This window comes from Netta rufina (assembly GCF_964035555.1).
Source record: "Netta rufina genome assembly, chromosome: 16".
NCBI classification, from domain to species: domain Eukaryota; kingdom Metazoa; phylum Chordata; class Aves; order Anseriformes; family Anatidae; genus Netta; species Netta rufina.
In genome coordinates, this window is record NC_140140.1 from 1,289,443 (window position 1) to 1,303,614 (window position 14,172).

Genomic DNA, 14,172 nt, shown 5'->3' on the forward strand with positions numbered 1-14,172 from the left:
AGATGCATATTAAGTTGGCAGCCTAAAACAAGGTTGTAAGAGGATTTTTCACAAAGGTGTAACTTTTTTAATAGTATGTTTGTAACTATTTTTCTGGTAAACCTTTGTAAAGGTACTGATTTATTTATTTTTACAGTGCATTTAACAACGTGGTGTGCAGAACAAATGTATTTTTCTTAAAAAAATCCTTTTAAATTAACAGACACTACATATATCTTCTGCTTCTGTTGTTTACTGATAATGATCAAATGTTTCTCTTTGTACTCAATGACTAAAAGGGATCTTTATGACTTCACTTTCAAATTGCAGTTTGCCTTATGACAAGGAAGGTATATTGCTGCTGACAGCTCTAAACATTTTTCTCAATGCAGACTTCATGTGGATGAGAAATTGACTCACTGACTATTCTCATTTGATAAAGACCAGTCACATAAATGGTCATTTTTTTCTATCACAAGCCTCACTGGCTCAAAAACCAGCGTGTACTCTAGTACAACAGTGTTTTGATAAAAGGCAATTGCCAAAATAAAGTGAAATTATGGAGCATATTCACAGGAAAAAAATAGGTAATTGCTAGTTTCTATTTCCCCCGTTCACTGTACAAAATGTTTCTAAAGAACAAATTCAAGTGATATCAGAATACAACTGGTATTAAAGATAGGTTTTACCCTTTGCTGAGTAAAATAATGGTATCCTAATAGCTCTCAATTCAGGTGACACAGGGAACATGCAAAACTATCGCATGTGCAGCTGAGACATGAAGCTACTTTACACTTAATTTTACATTTTAAATATATCCTAAAAGCAATCTTAGTAAACTAAGAAGTTGCCTAAAAATAACCACAACTTAAATGCTATTATACAATTCAACATCAACTTCTCTTTAAAGAAGTGCAATGATGCACCTTCCGAAGTTTGGATCCTATTGCTCAACACAAATTTGTTTTGTTTTGTTTTTTAACCTAAATTTCGAAAGAAATCTTTATTGTAAAAATTCTGAATTATTCTGTAAGAATCGCTGAACATATTCATCTGCCTATGCAAAAAATTATGACCAAAGATTAACACCAGATGACTTTCTACAAAACCCAGTTATTGTTATTTTTAAATAAGCGAAAGATAATTTAAGTATCACGATTTTTATTCATCCTTATGAAACTTTAACATACATGCCAAAAGAAAGGTGTATTGCATACATGCTTTTTGTGTTGTTTTTTTCAAACCATCTCGTTGAGGTATATACCTGGATTCTTGCCTTCGCTACGAGATGGACGAGCTGTAGGTTTAGGGAATTTTGTCCCTTCCAATGCTTTGGCAGCTGCCGCATGTTGCGCTTTTTTAATACTAGTTCCTTCAGCTTCCCAGTGCTGGTCCCCAAGGGTCAGCTGCACTGTAAACACCTCAAAATAGAGAAATAGAAAACAAACTTTTTATTACAAGTGGGTTCAGAACTCACATCATTTATTAGGACATGTCATGGAACAGTGAGTCGTTAGTGATGCAGAAGTCAAAAAGATAGTAACCAACACTTTTCTTAACTACTATGCCAACTCCAGATTTTAAACACTTGGGACATCTACAGGATATTCCTGATTAGTCAACTATGAATTTCACAAAAATTGTAGCCAGCACTATCCTGCATATTGCAGGAGATCATATAGGCTATAAGAGAGAAGAGGCAATGTGCACAGAGGTGATCACTGCATGGATAGCTGGTATGCCAACATTACTCTGAATAGCTGCCTTGAAAATCAGATTGTTATTCCATAACAGCTTGTTGCTTTAACACATTTTTAAACTATATTTTCCAGTAGTTTGAAGAAAGGTAAGCTCACACTGCACCATAAAACCTCCTACATGCCCCCAGGTTAGTGCAAGCCTATCTGATTATAGAGCAAAACTCTGTGGCACTTCTTTTTAAGTATGTGGGATAAGGAAGAATATATATTGCCCTAAATTTTCACAAATTAATCAGACAACAGAAAGTTAAAGTCTCCCTGGTAATTAAATGAAGTTTAATTTCAATCAGAATGAAAATGCAAGTGAACAGATGCTCTGATTATTATTCCAATACCTTTTGTAAATGCAGACCTTGCCAGCTTTGCACATTGAAGCTGCCATTACACATATTATGGATAAAAGATTTTAGTTCTTAGTATTATTCATTTTGAAGGCAATTCCTCTAACATACAACACTCACACTGTTCCAGGAAACACTTTAAGGAGAGGATGTCAGATTAGGATATCCCATGTTGTTTTTCCTTATATGCCTTGACCTCAGTACTCATACAACAGAGATATCTAATGAGTATTGAAAATGTAAATAATGCTAAAGATCACATTTTCAGTATTATTTGAAGTTACACAAATTGTTTGTATATTTGCCATATTCCTGAGAAGTTCTCTTTCTACACACAAACAGAACACTACACAAATTATATATTACTGAGGTTTTAGCAAACTGTAAGAGATACACAATGTTATGTGATGAACAACACATCGTGGTTTATCTTAGGCATTTTGATAATTCCCATCATGAAGGACTAAAGATCTGTTTGCTAAATTACATAACTACATAGACACAAAAGCCCTACAACTTATTATATAGTATTTTTCCTGCAGAAAATTAGTTTCCATAAAACCTCCTGCAACTCAAAGGATAATTTAGACTAAGAAACTATTTTGATCTTTTAAAAATTGTGGGATTTACCTCCAAATATTAAAATGCACTACAGGAAGAACACAGAAAATTTGAAGGTAAGATGCAGAACACAAGTTTAACTTCACACCAGAAACAGATCATGAAAGCTCATACTTAATACAAAATTGCTGAGCAAAAGCTGCAAGGGGCAAACCTTGCTTGACTAAACGGAAACCAAACCCAAGCACCTCATAATGGAGCCATCAAATAACTCTTCAAAAAACTAAGTGGTTTTAGGTAAGTTTAACCGTAATATACTTCGGGAAACCAACCTTTTAGCACATATTACAGCTTCACACTCCCTTATCACTGGCGTTTTGATGAGTTTCCCATTCCTCTCTGTTATTCTGTATTATCTTGCACCAAAAGCACGTACTTTGCCTTTCCACTAAAAACGTGAAAGATCTTGAACAGAAACAATAAACTTATACGAATATTTACCTTAGAATGAGCTGGACCTTGCTCACTCAGAAGTTTATATTCAGGCTGAATCTTGTTGAAACGGGCTAACTCATTCACAAGACACATTGGGGTTTTCTCTTTGGGGTTTGCCATGTTAGAAGGAGCTGAAAGATTACAGAAAACAGATAAATGAACAGGTAGCAATGAACTCTACTACCATTTTAACTAAAAATCCCACATTGTCCTAACATCTAGATGTCTGCAATACAGAGTTCACATTACAAGCTACTATAGCTGGATAAATACTACTTTTAAAATATTCATAGGCCCAAGACATCTAGAATACATACATTTATTAACAGACACTCAATCTTACCTGCAGCTGCATTGGTGGATGTAACAGATGCAGAGGGTAAAGCAGAATTTTGGATAGGTCTACCTGCATTTTCAGAGGGCAAAGAACTAGTAGTAGAAGGAATACTCAATGGTTGTGAAAGAGATGGGTTCTTATTCAATATTTGGCTCCCTGCAAGGGCAGTAGAAGGATTCTGAATTTGAACTTGAGACATGTTCACTTCCAACCAGAGAAAATTACTGTAGGTAAACAGCTTTGAATGCAGGCAAACTCAGTATAATGGAACCAAATTGCTGACCTAAAATGTAAAGATGAAAAAAAAATATTATATTGAATGTTTAGCAGTCTTTAAGTAACAATCTATTAAAAATTATTTCTCAATTAGTTAAAAAAAAAAAAAAAAAAGGGAAAAGGGGAAAAAGCATTCAATTAAGCAGGCATTGTTTCCATTTTCTATGCAGTGAGTCACTTAGACATACAGTTTTAATAGCACATTTCAATCTCTAAGCTCTGTCATTTCAGTTCCATATTGTTTTAATTTGTGAAAGAGTAGCATAAAAGCCTTAATTATGCTTGCTCAGTTAAGATGAACAACCTGTCTGCTCTGTCACTGAATCAACTTACAAAGCAATCCTGTTACTTAAACTGATAGTCACTGCTTACACACTAGCTGTGGAGCAACCTTCCTGAACAGATTACACTTCATGCATTTTACCATTTCAGGTTCTTACCTTGGAAAGGCAAGCAACAAATGTATTATTTACAGAGCAATTCTTTAGAGCATGCACCCTATTGTAATCACTTTTTCCCCCCTCCAGGCTCACTAAAGAGAACATCTAACCATTTAGGAGGAGAACACAACTGGCGTCTAGCAGAGAGTGACAAAATCACTACTGAAGGAAAAAGAAGGTATAAGAGTTTATAAACTTTTTAAGTGACATGCATTTTGAAGGGTACATCTACTTGAGTCATAAGGTGTCTCAGGCCATCAGTTGGGAGTTATTTGGCCTTACAGTCCTGTAAACAAGGGTTGAAAGTGTTCGTAGGCAACAATGTTAATTTAAGAAAAAACACCTCCAAGCAATGAACTGGCAGCAGGCGTGGTGAAGTATTGTAATAGGTCCTTCCTCCACCGACAAATTAGTGTGAGATTTTTCTTACACATGGATGCAACATTATCTTCATGCTCAGACAGTTAAACCTAAATATACACTAACAGGTTGCCAGTTTGAAGGATATCATTGCTGCCAGAGCTCAGCTGTCCATATCCGCTTACTATCCACATATCACTCTGTTTGTTCAAAGTAAATTTTACATCCAAGTAAACAGGTTTTACACACAAACACACACACACGTATGCACCCATTGGTCCTGCCAGTGAATTACTAGGGCACCAAAGTCTTTTTCTATCCTCATTTATAGATGAAGGGTGCAAGTGAAATCATCACTCCAGATACCACCAGGGAGCTATTAGTGGCAACACAACTCCACAAGTGCTCTGTAAGCTTCAAATTCTGAACCTGTGAATGGACTTCCAAATGCAAGAGGAGTGGCAATGAGTCAGAGCGAAACTTTTAGCTAGCTAGTGACAGAACAGTTCCAAGAGGAGAATTTAGGGTAATACACTCATGGATACAAAGATTTTATTTGGTAAGAGGAAAAAAGCTACTGGAAAACAACACACACACTCATCTACTATCTGGAATATTTTGACTTTGAAGAACTATCATAAACACATCAGGCTTACCATACTACCGGTTGGATAGTTTTGTTTTTCACTAGAGAGGGAAATTAGTTCAGAAGAGCTCATTAGTTCACCAGATCTATATGTTGATTACAGGCAAAGCAAATTTTATATTTGACTATTAAATTTGCAAAAGTTGTGCATTAGGTGCATTGTAACTGTAGAATGGGTATTAGGGATTCTTGTCTGAAGGAGCTCCAAAAAGCTCAAAGAGAAAGATGAAAAGTATGTAGACTAAGGCTCCAGGATAATAATTTTGCAATAGCCAAGTTTAATTCCCAGGAGCATTACTAGAAACACTGAAGTTTTTCAGATATATAATATGACAATAATTACCAAGAAAAGAATACGTAGTCTTGTAGTGCAATAAAAAAAGAAGCCAATTCTCTTTTCCTACTGAAGTTCAAAGCCCATCAAAGGCAATCAAGTTCAACACTTTGTAATCCACACATTTTGAGAAGAGGACACCAAACTTTTGGTTTTGAAGTCAGTAATGTTAGGACCTTTCAGATCATGCTGGAGTGGAAGTCTGAAATTATTCAAAGAGAACTCAGCCTAGAAATGCTTCATTTTTAAAGGCACTATTCTGCCCTTATTTGCAATCATCTGGTTATAGGGAACATGGAAATTCAACACCAAGATACGTACATTAAGGTGATTTGCTAGTTAACTGTCATACAGTGCAGAGAAGGATAGTATACCTTCAGTAGCAAAGCTCCACTGAAGAAGCATCTCATCAAATCCATTCCTGGCTAGAAATCTGCAAAGGTCTCCTGAATTCAAGCAGAGCATCACTAGATATTTAAAATCAACAGCCATTTTACTCTTTTTGAGTACTTTCTATTTACAACTTGCATTTCAACTTTCATTGTCACCATTACAGTTGGTATATACAGTTTCTTTGTATATTGTATTCAATTTTCCAATATTTTTGAGGTGTACTAAAAAACCCACCCCTTATATTTCCTTTTCTCAAAACTTACTCTGTAGTTCCATACAGCAATTCTATAAGCCCTAGATAGTGGTTAAAAATTAGATAAAACCATAACTCCTCATTCCAAAACCAGTTCAAAACAGGATACTTTACATCACCATTCTGCTAGAAACCAGCCTCCTGGACACAGTGGAGGCTACTACTACTACTGCAGAGTACAAACTGAACTTTATCTGTATATCCCCAGAACAACCAAGACATTTTATAGCCACCTATGTCTACTCACAGCAACTGTTTCAAGGACGTCAATAAGGGCTTCAGAGCAAAATCCAACATTACTCAATGTGAAGAGTGCTTCAGCTTTGAAAACATTAGTAACAAAGTATTTTAAGTTGACTTTTATGTATTATTCTTGCCTTCATCCTCTTTTACTCCCATGATACTAGTCAAATCGTTATACTGATCCCTATTTTTTTGTATTCCAAGAAAGTCCCTGTCAAGGATATTATTAGTTCACTTTCTATATTTACTGCAGAATACTAGAGAACCTTAGCCAAGGACTTCTCAGACTGTTTTCTACTCTGATGTCACTCCATCAAGAGTTATAATCATCAGAGTTCAGTCTGAAAAAGCTTTTCTTCAAACAGCTCTGGTGAGAATAACATTAAGGACAAAAAATTAAGCTGTTACTTGCAAAATCTATGGAGACTTGAACTCACATCCTAGCACTTGAAACAGTAAAGTTTTGGAAACCCACCCAATTGTGAATAGACTTCAGCTGTTCACATTCCAAAACCAGGCAAAAAGAAAATCACTGTAGACACATCCATAGCGTCCAACATGCTTATTCTCAGTGTGGAAACCAATTGCCCAGCTGCTTTGATAATCTGGCTGCTCTTAACATTTAAACGGACTGTTGAGGGTCTAGGAAAGCCTTTGAAGCACACCTTGGTGGAATTCACCACACACCCCCTTCCAGCCTTTCAAGTCAAGAAGCTGGAAGACTTCAGCCTTCACATCTAACCTTCTGGGAATCCAAAAGGATTCCAACCTCACAAGAAGTCAAGTGCCACAAGTTTAAGCACAGCTCACCTTATGCACCCATAAGATGGCAGCAGTCCCACCTGTCCTTCTTTGCCAAATGCTTTGCAATCACAAGCGTAACCATGATTTGATGACCAAAATTACTGTACAAATACTTGGCCTCTGGAACTATTCATTTAACAAGGAAGAAAAAATTGTACCCAGCAGTATCATGTGAGCACTCCTTGCCATGACTGTTTCTATAGGTGAAGGAAGGAAACAATGCCTAACAGCAAAGCAATTTTAAGGAATCAGAAAATCTAAATCTTTACTTGGAACAGCAATCTGAAACCTGTAGAGCACACCAGAGTTCAGGGTTTATCCCCATGACATTCAGTTGTGGATAGCTGGGCATGCCACTCTTTTTCCACAGCTGAACAGAAATTTACTATCAGAGAGACAGCTAAATTGCAAATGACAATAAAACTGCTTCCAATTGATGTGTCATTCTTAGCTTATCTGTATTAAGTGAATGTTTCTACAACAATTGGTACATCATCATCACATCATGATTCTACGGACACGTTTCTTCTTCAGCCACCCTACACCATCGTCATGTTTTTATATCCTGATCAGAAGTTGAATTTACATCCAGCAAGTTATCACCAATTCAGAACTATTTCAGAGCTCATTAGATAGAATTTTGGCAGAACCAAACTATTGCTTCATAAATTCACCCTCATCACGAGGTAGTTAAAACATCTTATGGATTGTTAAAATCCCACTTCATAAACTTCTGACAATTTTAGACACTAAGTGGTAATTTACACAATCATGTTACAAGTTTGTCTATACAAACAGCAATTCTGATTTCTTTTTAAAAAGATTTATTTAGTACTTTGACAAGTAACTGTTTGCTACTGTTTGACAAGAACATTCTCACAACGCAAACTAGGATTTTGTCTGTAATTTCTCAGCTATTTGTGCAGCTTACAATGCTGTTTTTGATTTGTATGAAATATTTCACTACGGTATAAGAACCTACTGCCCCTCACTGTATGTTCAATTATATGTTGTTTGTGGATAATGGTTTACAATGCTTTTTCAATGTAATACGCTCTGTACCCTATAATGGCTTTACAAACTCATAACTCTTCAAGAAAAACACACCATAATCTAGAAAGTTGAGCCTAACAATTTATAAAGGCTGTCTCTGTGGATGAAGAAACAAAAAGCTGCTAGTATTTCAGCTGATTTTTCCACGTAACCAGGGGTTAACTACTTCAAACTTTTCAAGACGAATGCTGCTACAAATTAACAGCCCCCTATACCATACTGGAGGCATCGCTGGAACTTACAGACTAACAGAGATTGAAAGACAGATAGGTGAAGGAACAAATGTTCTACTCATACCCTCTTAGAGTAACTTGCTAATCACATACCTTGCTCAACCCTTCCACATTTACTTTTTGCTAATTCAGACATTAACATTTTAAATTCCATTGAGACAGTGCTATGCTAGAATAGTATCAAGTTTTCTCGGGGCTTTTTTTGTTTTGTACCATAATTGCCAAAGGTGTTACAGATAGAAGCTGGAGGGTCAAACAGCAAACAGACACTTCACAGGATAATCAAGTTTTTACCACAACTTGTGGTTTCTTCAATATAATGCAAATAAAAGGTAAGAAACTTCAATGCTTTAAGTAAGTTTCCTGTACCTTTACGAGATCCAGACAGTGAAGATTTGGGCTTAGTTCTGAATAGGATATTTATGATGGAGAATGCCTAAAAGGAAAAACAGAGAGTTAGCATTTCACTTCCTAAAACTACAAAAAGATCTGTAGTAAATGTCTCACCACAGCATTATTTTTACCTCATCCTTTTGGTTGACAGGATTTTGTATGTCCATTAAATTCTTACTGGCAGACTGCTCAAAACAGCTATGATTTCCCAAGCAGAAATTCCAACCTGATCCCACAGCTGTCTTTCACCACTCTTGCCTCAAACTTACATGAGCTTTCTTACACAAAGAGTGGAATCTCACAGCACTCTTTGCAGGACTAAGAATTACTTGTGATTTGTTTTCCTGCAGTAAGGCTTCCAGTGTTGCAGAAGTTCATTGTCTAATAGCCCTAAAGATCAGCTACCGAAATTAGACCTAGAACTTAATTCACTAAAAAAATACCAAAACCAAGGCACCAGAGAAACTTCATCAGCTATTAACTACAGAAAGTGGCTGTCAGCGTTACCTTCTGGCCACATGTCTGGTCTAATGGTGACTTCCCTCAGACGTCTAAAAATCAACCTAGCTAAAAACATTTTAGAATAAAAACATTTCAGTACTAAATATGAAACCTGTCACTTGCATGGACTGTTCTAAATAGAAATCAATGTATTTTATTTTGCTTACAAATATAGCACAAAGCATTTAATCTTCCTTTTCCATGACTGAAGCCAACTGCACACAGATGGCAGACAACATTGCTACCAGCAACAAACTGGGTAAGATCTCAACCTTGGTTAAGGTTAGAAGAGGAGTTAAATAAACATGGTCTTGAATTTACTTCAGTTGTTTCAAAGTCTTACAGTGAATCTTAGAACTGTAACCAGTTATTAGCAGTCCCTGAGAACACAGGGGGATACAAAAGCCTGAAAAAGGCAAACCCTGTACCTTTTTTTTTTTTTTTTTTTTTTTTGAAACTGGAAACTGAAGGTGGGAGACAGAAATATTGCAGTCCTATTAGTTTGACTTCTCTTCTGAAGTGTTTCTGGAGGTATAACTTATTAAAGCATCTGGAAAACAATTAAATGAATAACATTCCAGGCAGGTTCAAAACCAAGTTGTATATAGACAACTGAATTCTCTCCTGCCATCCCTGGTGGTCAAACAAGGCTCAAAATGAATCTCACAACCTCAGCAGGAACGAACGCAAAGTTCTAGGCAGGCACTGCTGATCAAACATAGGACAGGAAAACCACCAAGTGACACCAGCAAACTGAGAAAGGAGTCACAACCAACATAACAGTGCATTACCTAAGACAAGCCAAAGCTGACAGGCTGTTTTCAAAAAATAAGTCATCCTGAGATCCAGAAACTGAGAAATAGCAGGAGGAGTTCTCTGTGCCCAGTGTTAGGGAGACCCCAGATAGAGCACTGCAACTGTACTGTGTGGGTATCGTGCTTCGAGCCCATTGTGGACCAGTTAGCAAAAAAAAAAAAAAAAGGCAAGAAAAGCAAGAAACACACAGTTACAGAAAAAAAAAATAAATAAATAAAATAAAACACCATGTAAAAGAAACCTTGAAGGGTTTGGGCTTGTATATGCTGAAGAGGAGATGGCTGAAGGGGGCCCAACAATCAGCAGTCCTCAAGTATGTAAAAGGGTTTTGGGTGGAAAAGACAACCTGTTCTCCGTGCGTACAGGAACTGAACGAGACGTGCATCAAGAAAGTGCATTGAAAAAAAGCTTTCTGATGGTAACGATTGCAATGTACTGCACCATGTTGGGTGACAGAGGTCACTCAGCTGTTGGTGAACTGTGATTGATAAACGTTCAGTTAGTATGAGATTGGCATAACTGCCACTGCAGACAGATGGAGTACCAGTCCTGTTCAGCCCTGGATTCCCAGCACTATGCACATGCCTCTGTCTACCTGACTGCAACGGAACACTTCCTTCTCTCATCACTGAAGGGCATCGGCCCCGCAGTTAAACAGCAGGTTTGGCAAAACGGGGCTGGTTCTGCCATGGACTCGCTCTGATTGCTGACAGGCCAGCTGAAAACACAACAGAGACCAGATTCTCAAACAAATTTGTTTTCTTGATGGTCAGGACCAGAATAAGGAAACGTGTCCTGATCTCTCAGATGTGCACATTTGGTGGACCAGAAGTGACTACATTCTCATTATGCTACTTCCTACAAACTCGCATGTGCATCCCTTTAAAACATTCTTTGCATTTGTTCATGAACTACTGGCACCAGAGAGGGAGGGCTTGTTGTGGAATGGGAACAGAGTAGGACGAGAAACAGAACAGATACTTGATAAAATCATCAAGACTCAGACTTGCAATTTCTTCTTCTCAAGCACTTCTTGAGATCACCGACTATAAATCATGTCTTCAAGAAAGTCTTACCTACCAGAAATGAGCTTTTAAACTAAACATTTTTTTTTCTGAAACTGGATGCTTAATACTGTATTGCGTCTTTACAGTTGCTGCCTCTGCAGTTGCACAGCAAAGACGTTCAGGTTTTCCTCATCAATACCAAACCGTTCACAAAGCAGGAATGTTTGTTTACCCATTTCACAGATGTGGAACCAAAAAGCCAAGTCCTATCCCTGCAACAGGATGCAAGGATCTGAGGTGGGACCTAGGCACAACTGAAACAAGTAAGTGAACTTCAGAACAGCACAAGACTTACTACCTAGCCCCTTGCTACCTGCATTTTACATGCCCAGAGCTCTATTACTACTCAACGTCAGCCAGTTCTCACTTGGGTAAAAGCGAGGCAGCGCAGCAGTGCTCAGCTGCTGCTCAGGAGTGGTCCCCATAGAGCCGATATAATGGATGAGGTCAATCCCGAGAAATCAGAAGTTACGGCCACATCACCAAGATAGACCAACTGGCCAGCATACCTAAACCTTCACCTGATGTTCACAGGCTGAGGGAGATCACTGTGCGTTACCTATTTATTACCTAGCCAAAACAAGGGTTAGAAAGGCTTCCTCCCTTTTCTTAGAAGAACTTTAAGTAGCTCCAATACAGTGGCTGAGCCTCTTTCTTTTGTTGCACACTCATTCTGGAGCATGAAGAACAAATTGCCACAAGTTCTCACAGGTTTGTTGAGATGGCTCATTTCCTAACAAAGATTTGAAAACCCCACATCACCAGTAGCTTTGTAGTATGTAGCAAAAACATTACAGCATTTCACTTCTGCAACTGTATTCAGAACAATACTTAACTATGTACAACTAAGAAATTCAAATAAACATGCACTGCCAATGAAGACGAAAGAAACCTATGTGTTTTACAGACTCAAGGCTATTTACACAAAACGTAAACGACTAGCTGAACAATGCTGCTTCCTAGACAAATCTTCTTCTATAGCATTTGGGCAGGATAAGGTACACCTCAAAGACAGCACTCATTGAGGAAAAGGATGATGTTCTTTCTGAGCACAGATAAGAAAAATCTTCAAGGACAGAAAACACTAAATATTAGGCAAAACAGCTCAGGAGCTAAGACACAGATTATTAATTAGAGAAAAGGTGATGAAAAGCTACAATTTGAAAGTAAAATTTGAAGGAAAAGAGGGAACTAGCAGATGTACACATAACCCAGTCATAACTTGAAAGAATAAAGCAGAAAGTGGAACGGCAATCACAAACAAATGCTTAGACACTCACTTCTAGCCAAGAGATATTTCACGTCTACTGTCAAAAGGTATCTCACAGAATTTGATTACATGTGTATATTTTCTTCTGAAGTTGCACAGGTCAAAAAACCACAGCCACTAATTATGGTTAACACAGTAATCAATGCACAGATCTCCTCCACTGTTCCAGCTGCATCTTCAGGAACTCTAATAAAACAATCAACCCCCTGGCAAGGACTCTAGACAATGCAATTAAAAGACATTTTTTCTGAAAGTTCATATGCCCTCAGAATAAAGTTGCAATTTTTTCAGTGAGCTCTGGAATACAAAGGGCAGCTTTCAGTCCTGCTCTGACTCCACACAATTACAGTTATGTTACCCAGATTAGCTTCAGCCTGTGAACACCTCAGTTCTGCCCTGATATACCCGACGCTTTGACTTGTACTGATGGTGGAAATGTGATTAGTGGTAAACATTGTGAAATTGTCAAGGAAAGAAAGAACGGCTGCTTAAAGCAAGAATAAGGAATTGTGGCTTGCATATGTCCTGTATGAAGCTTTGGAAGGCAATTCCGATCTAATATCAGAGGACAGAATATAGAGTAAAAGATACTCCCATGGACTCTGAGCACACACCGGGCTGTGACAGACACCCCGTTAATTACCGACACGTAACGTCTCTGCGGCCAGCTAACCGCACGCCGCTGCGCGCCTCAGAGGATGCCCAGACACGGCCGAGCCCCCTTCTCCACACGACAGCCGCGGCCGCAGCCCCGGGAGGCGTCCGGGAGACCCAAGGCGCTTACGGACCGAGAAGCCAAAGCACAGCACGGCGGCGGGGCGGGCCGGGGAGCTCGGCGGGGCGGCCTTCACCAACAGTCCCAGGGCACGCGGGGGGCTGGCGGCCGGCTCTGTTATGAGTGCCACACACACACACACACACTCACACACACACACACACACACACACACACACCCCGGGCCCCTCCAGCTCCGCAGCCGCCCCCAGGCCCCTCAGCGCCCCCCGGCCCCTGCAGCGGGCGGCTCCCAGCCCTCGGCCCCAGCCCCTCGGCGCCGGCACCGAGCCCAGCCCCGCGCCGAGGCCGGGCCGAGCCCCCCGCGGGGCCGCCGGGGGCGGGGGCGGCGCTCACCTGGCGGCCTGGGCTGCGGCTCCCGGCCTTGTGGCGCGGGCTGCGGGCGGCTCAGTCCATGGGCCGGCGGCGGGGGGCGCGGCGGGAGGCGGCGGGCACAGGGCAAACACTAAAGAGAATGAGCGGGGCCAGCTCCGGCCGGGGAGGAAGTGACGGCACGGCCGCCCGCGGGACGGAGAGGGGCGCAGCCAATCGGGGAAGGGCGAGCCCCCCCTCCGGAGACGCCTCCCTGCGAGGGTTCCGCCAATAGGCTTCGGGCAACGCGGTTACGGCTCGGGGACTACAAAGCCCGGCGTGCCTGGCGGCGGAGCCGCGGGCGGCCTCGGGGGGGGGGGACTACAAGGCCCGGCGTGCTCTGCGCGCCTCGGCGGCCGGGCCGGGCCGGAGCGGCCCTGAGGCGGCGGGGCGGGAGCGGGGCCGGGATCGTTAGCTGCAGAGCTGCCGGTACGGGGCGCGGAGAGCCTAAAGAAAAGAGCTCCCGCCTCAAAG

General features: G+C 40.3%; 1 protein-coding gene across 6 annotated transcripts in view; it reads right to left on the reverse strand.

Annotated features, from left to right (window-relative positions):
- The window catches only part of STAU1 (staufen double-stranded RNA binding protein 1), a 31,749-nt gene extending 17,923 nt beyond the window's left edge, over positions 1-13,826 (reverse strand). For 5 of the 6 annotated variants that reach the window (XM_084296713.1, XM_084296711.1, XM_084296712.1 and 2 more), the window contains exons 1-5: positions 13,684-13,826; positions 8,878-8,944; positions 3,480-3,756; positions 3,143-3,267; positions 1,244-1,400 (exon numbers count right to left, since the gene is read on the reverse strand). In XM_084296713.1, the coding sequence (XP_084152839.1) occupies positions 1,244-1,400; positions 3,143-3,267; positions 3,480-3,672 (475 nt within the window). In that variant the 5' untranslated portion in view covers positions 3,673-3,756; positions 8,878-8,944; positions 13,684-13,826. The remainder of the gene's footprint in view (positions 1-1,243; positions 1,401-3,142; positions 3,268-3,479; positions 3,757-8,877; positions 8,945-13,683) is intronic. The other variant, XM_084296710.1, reaches the window with a different exon arrangement.
- Positions 13,827-14,172: the final 346 nt, after the last annotated feature.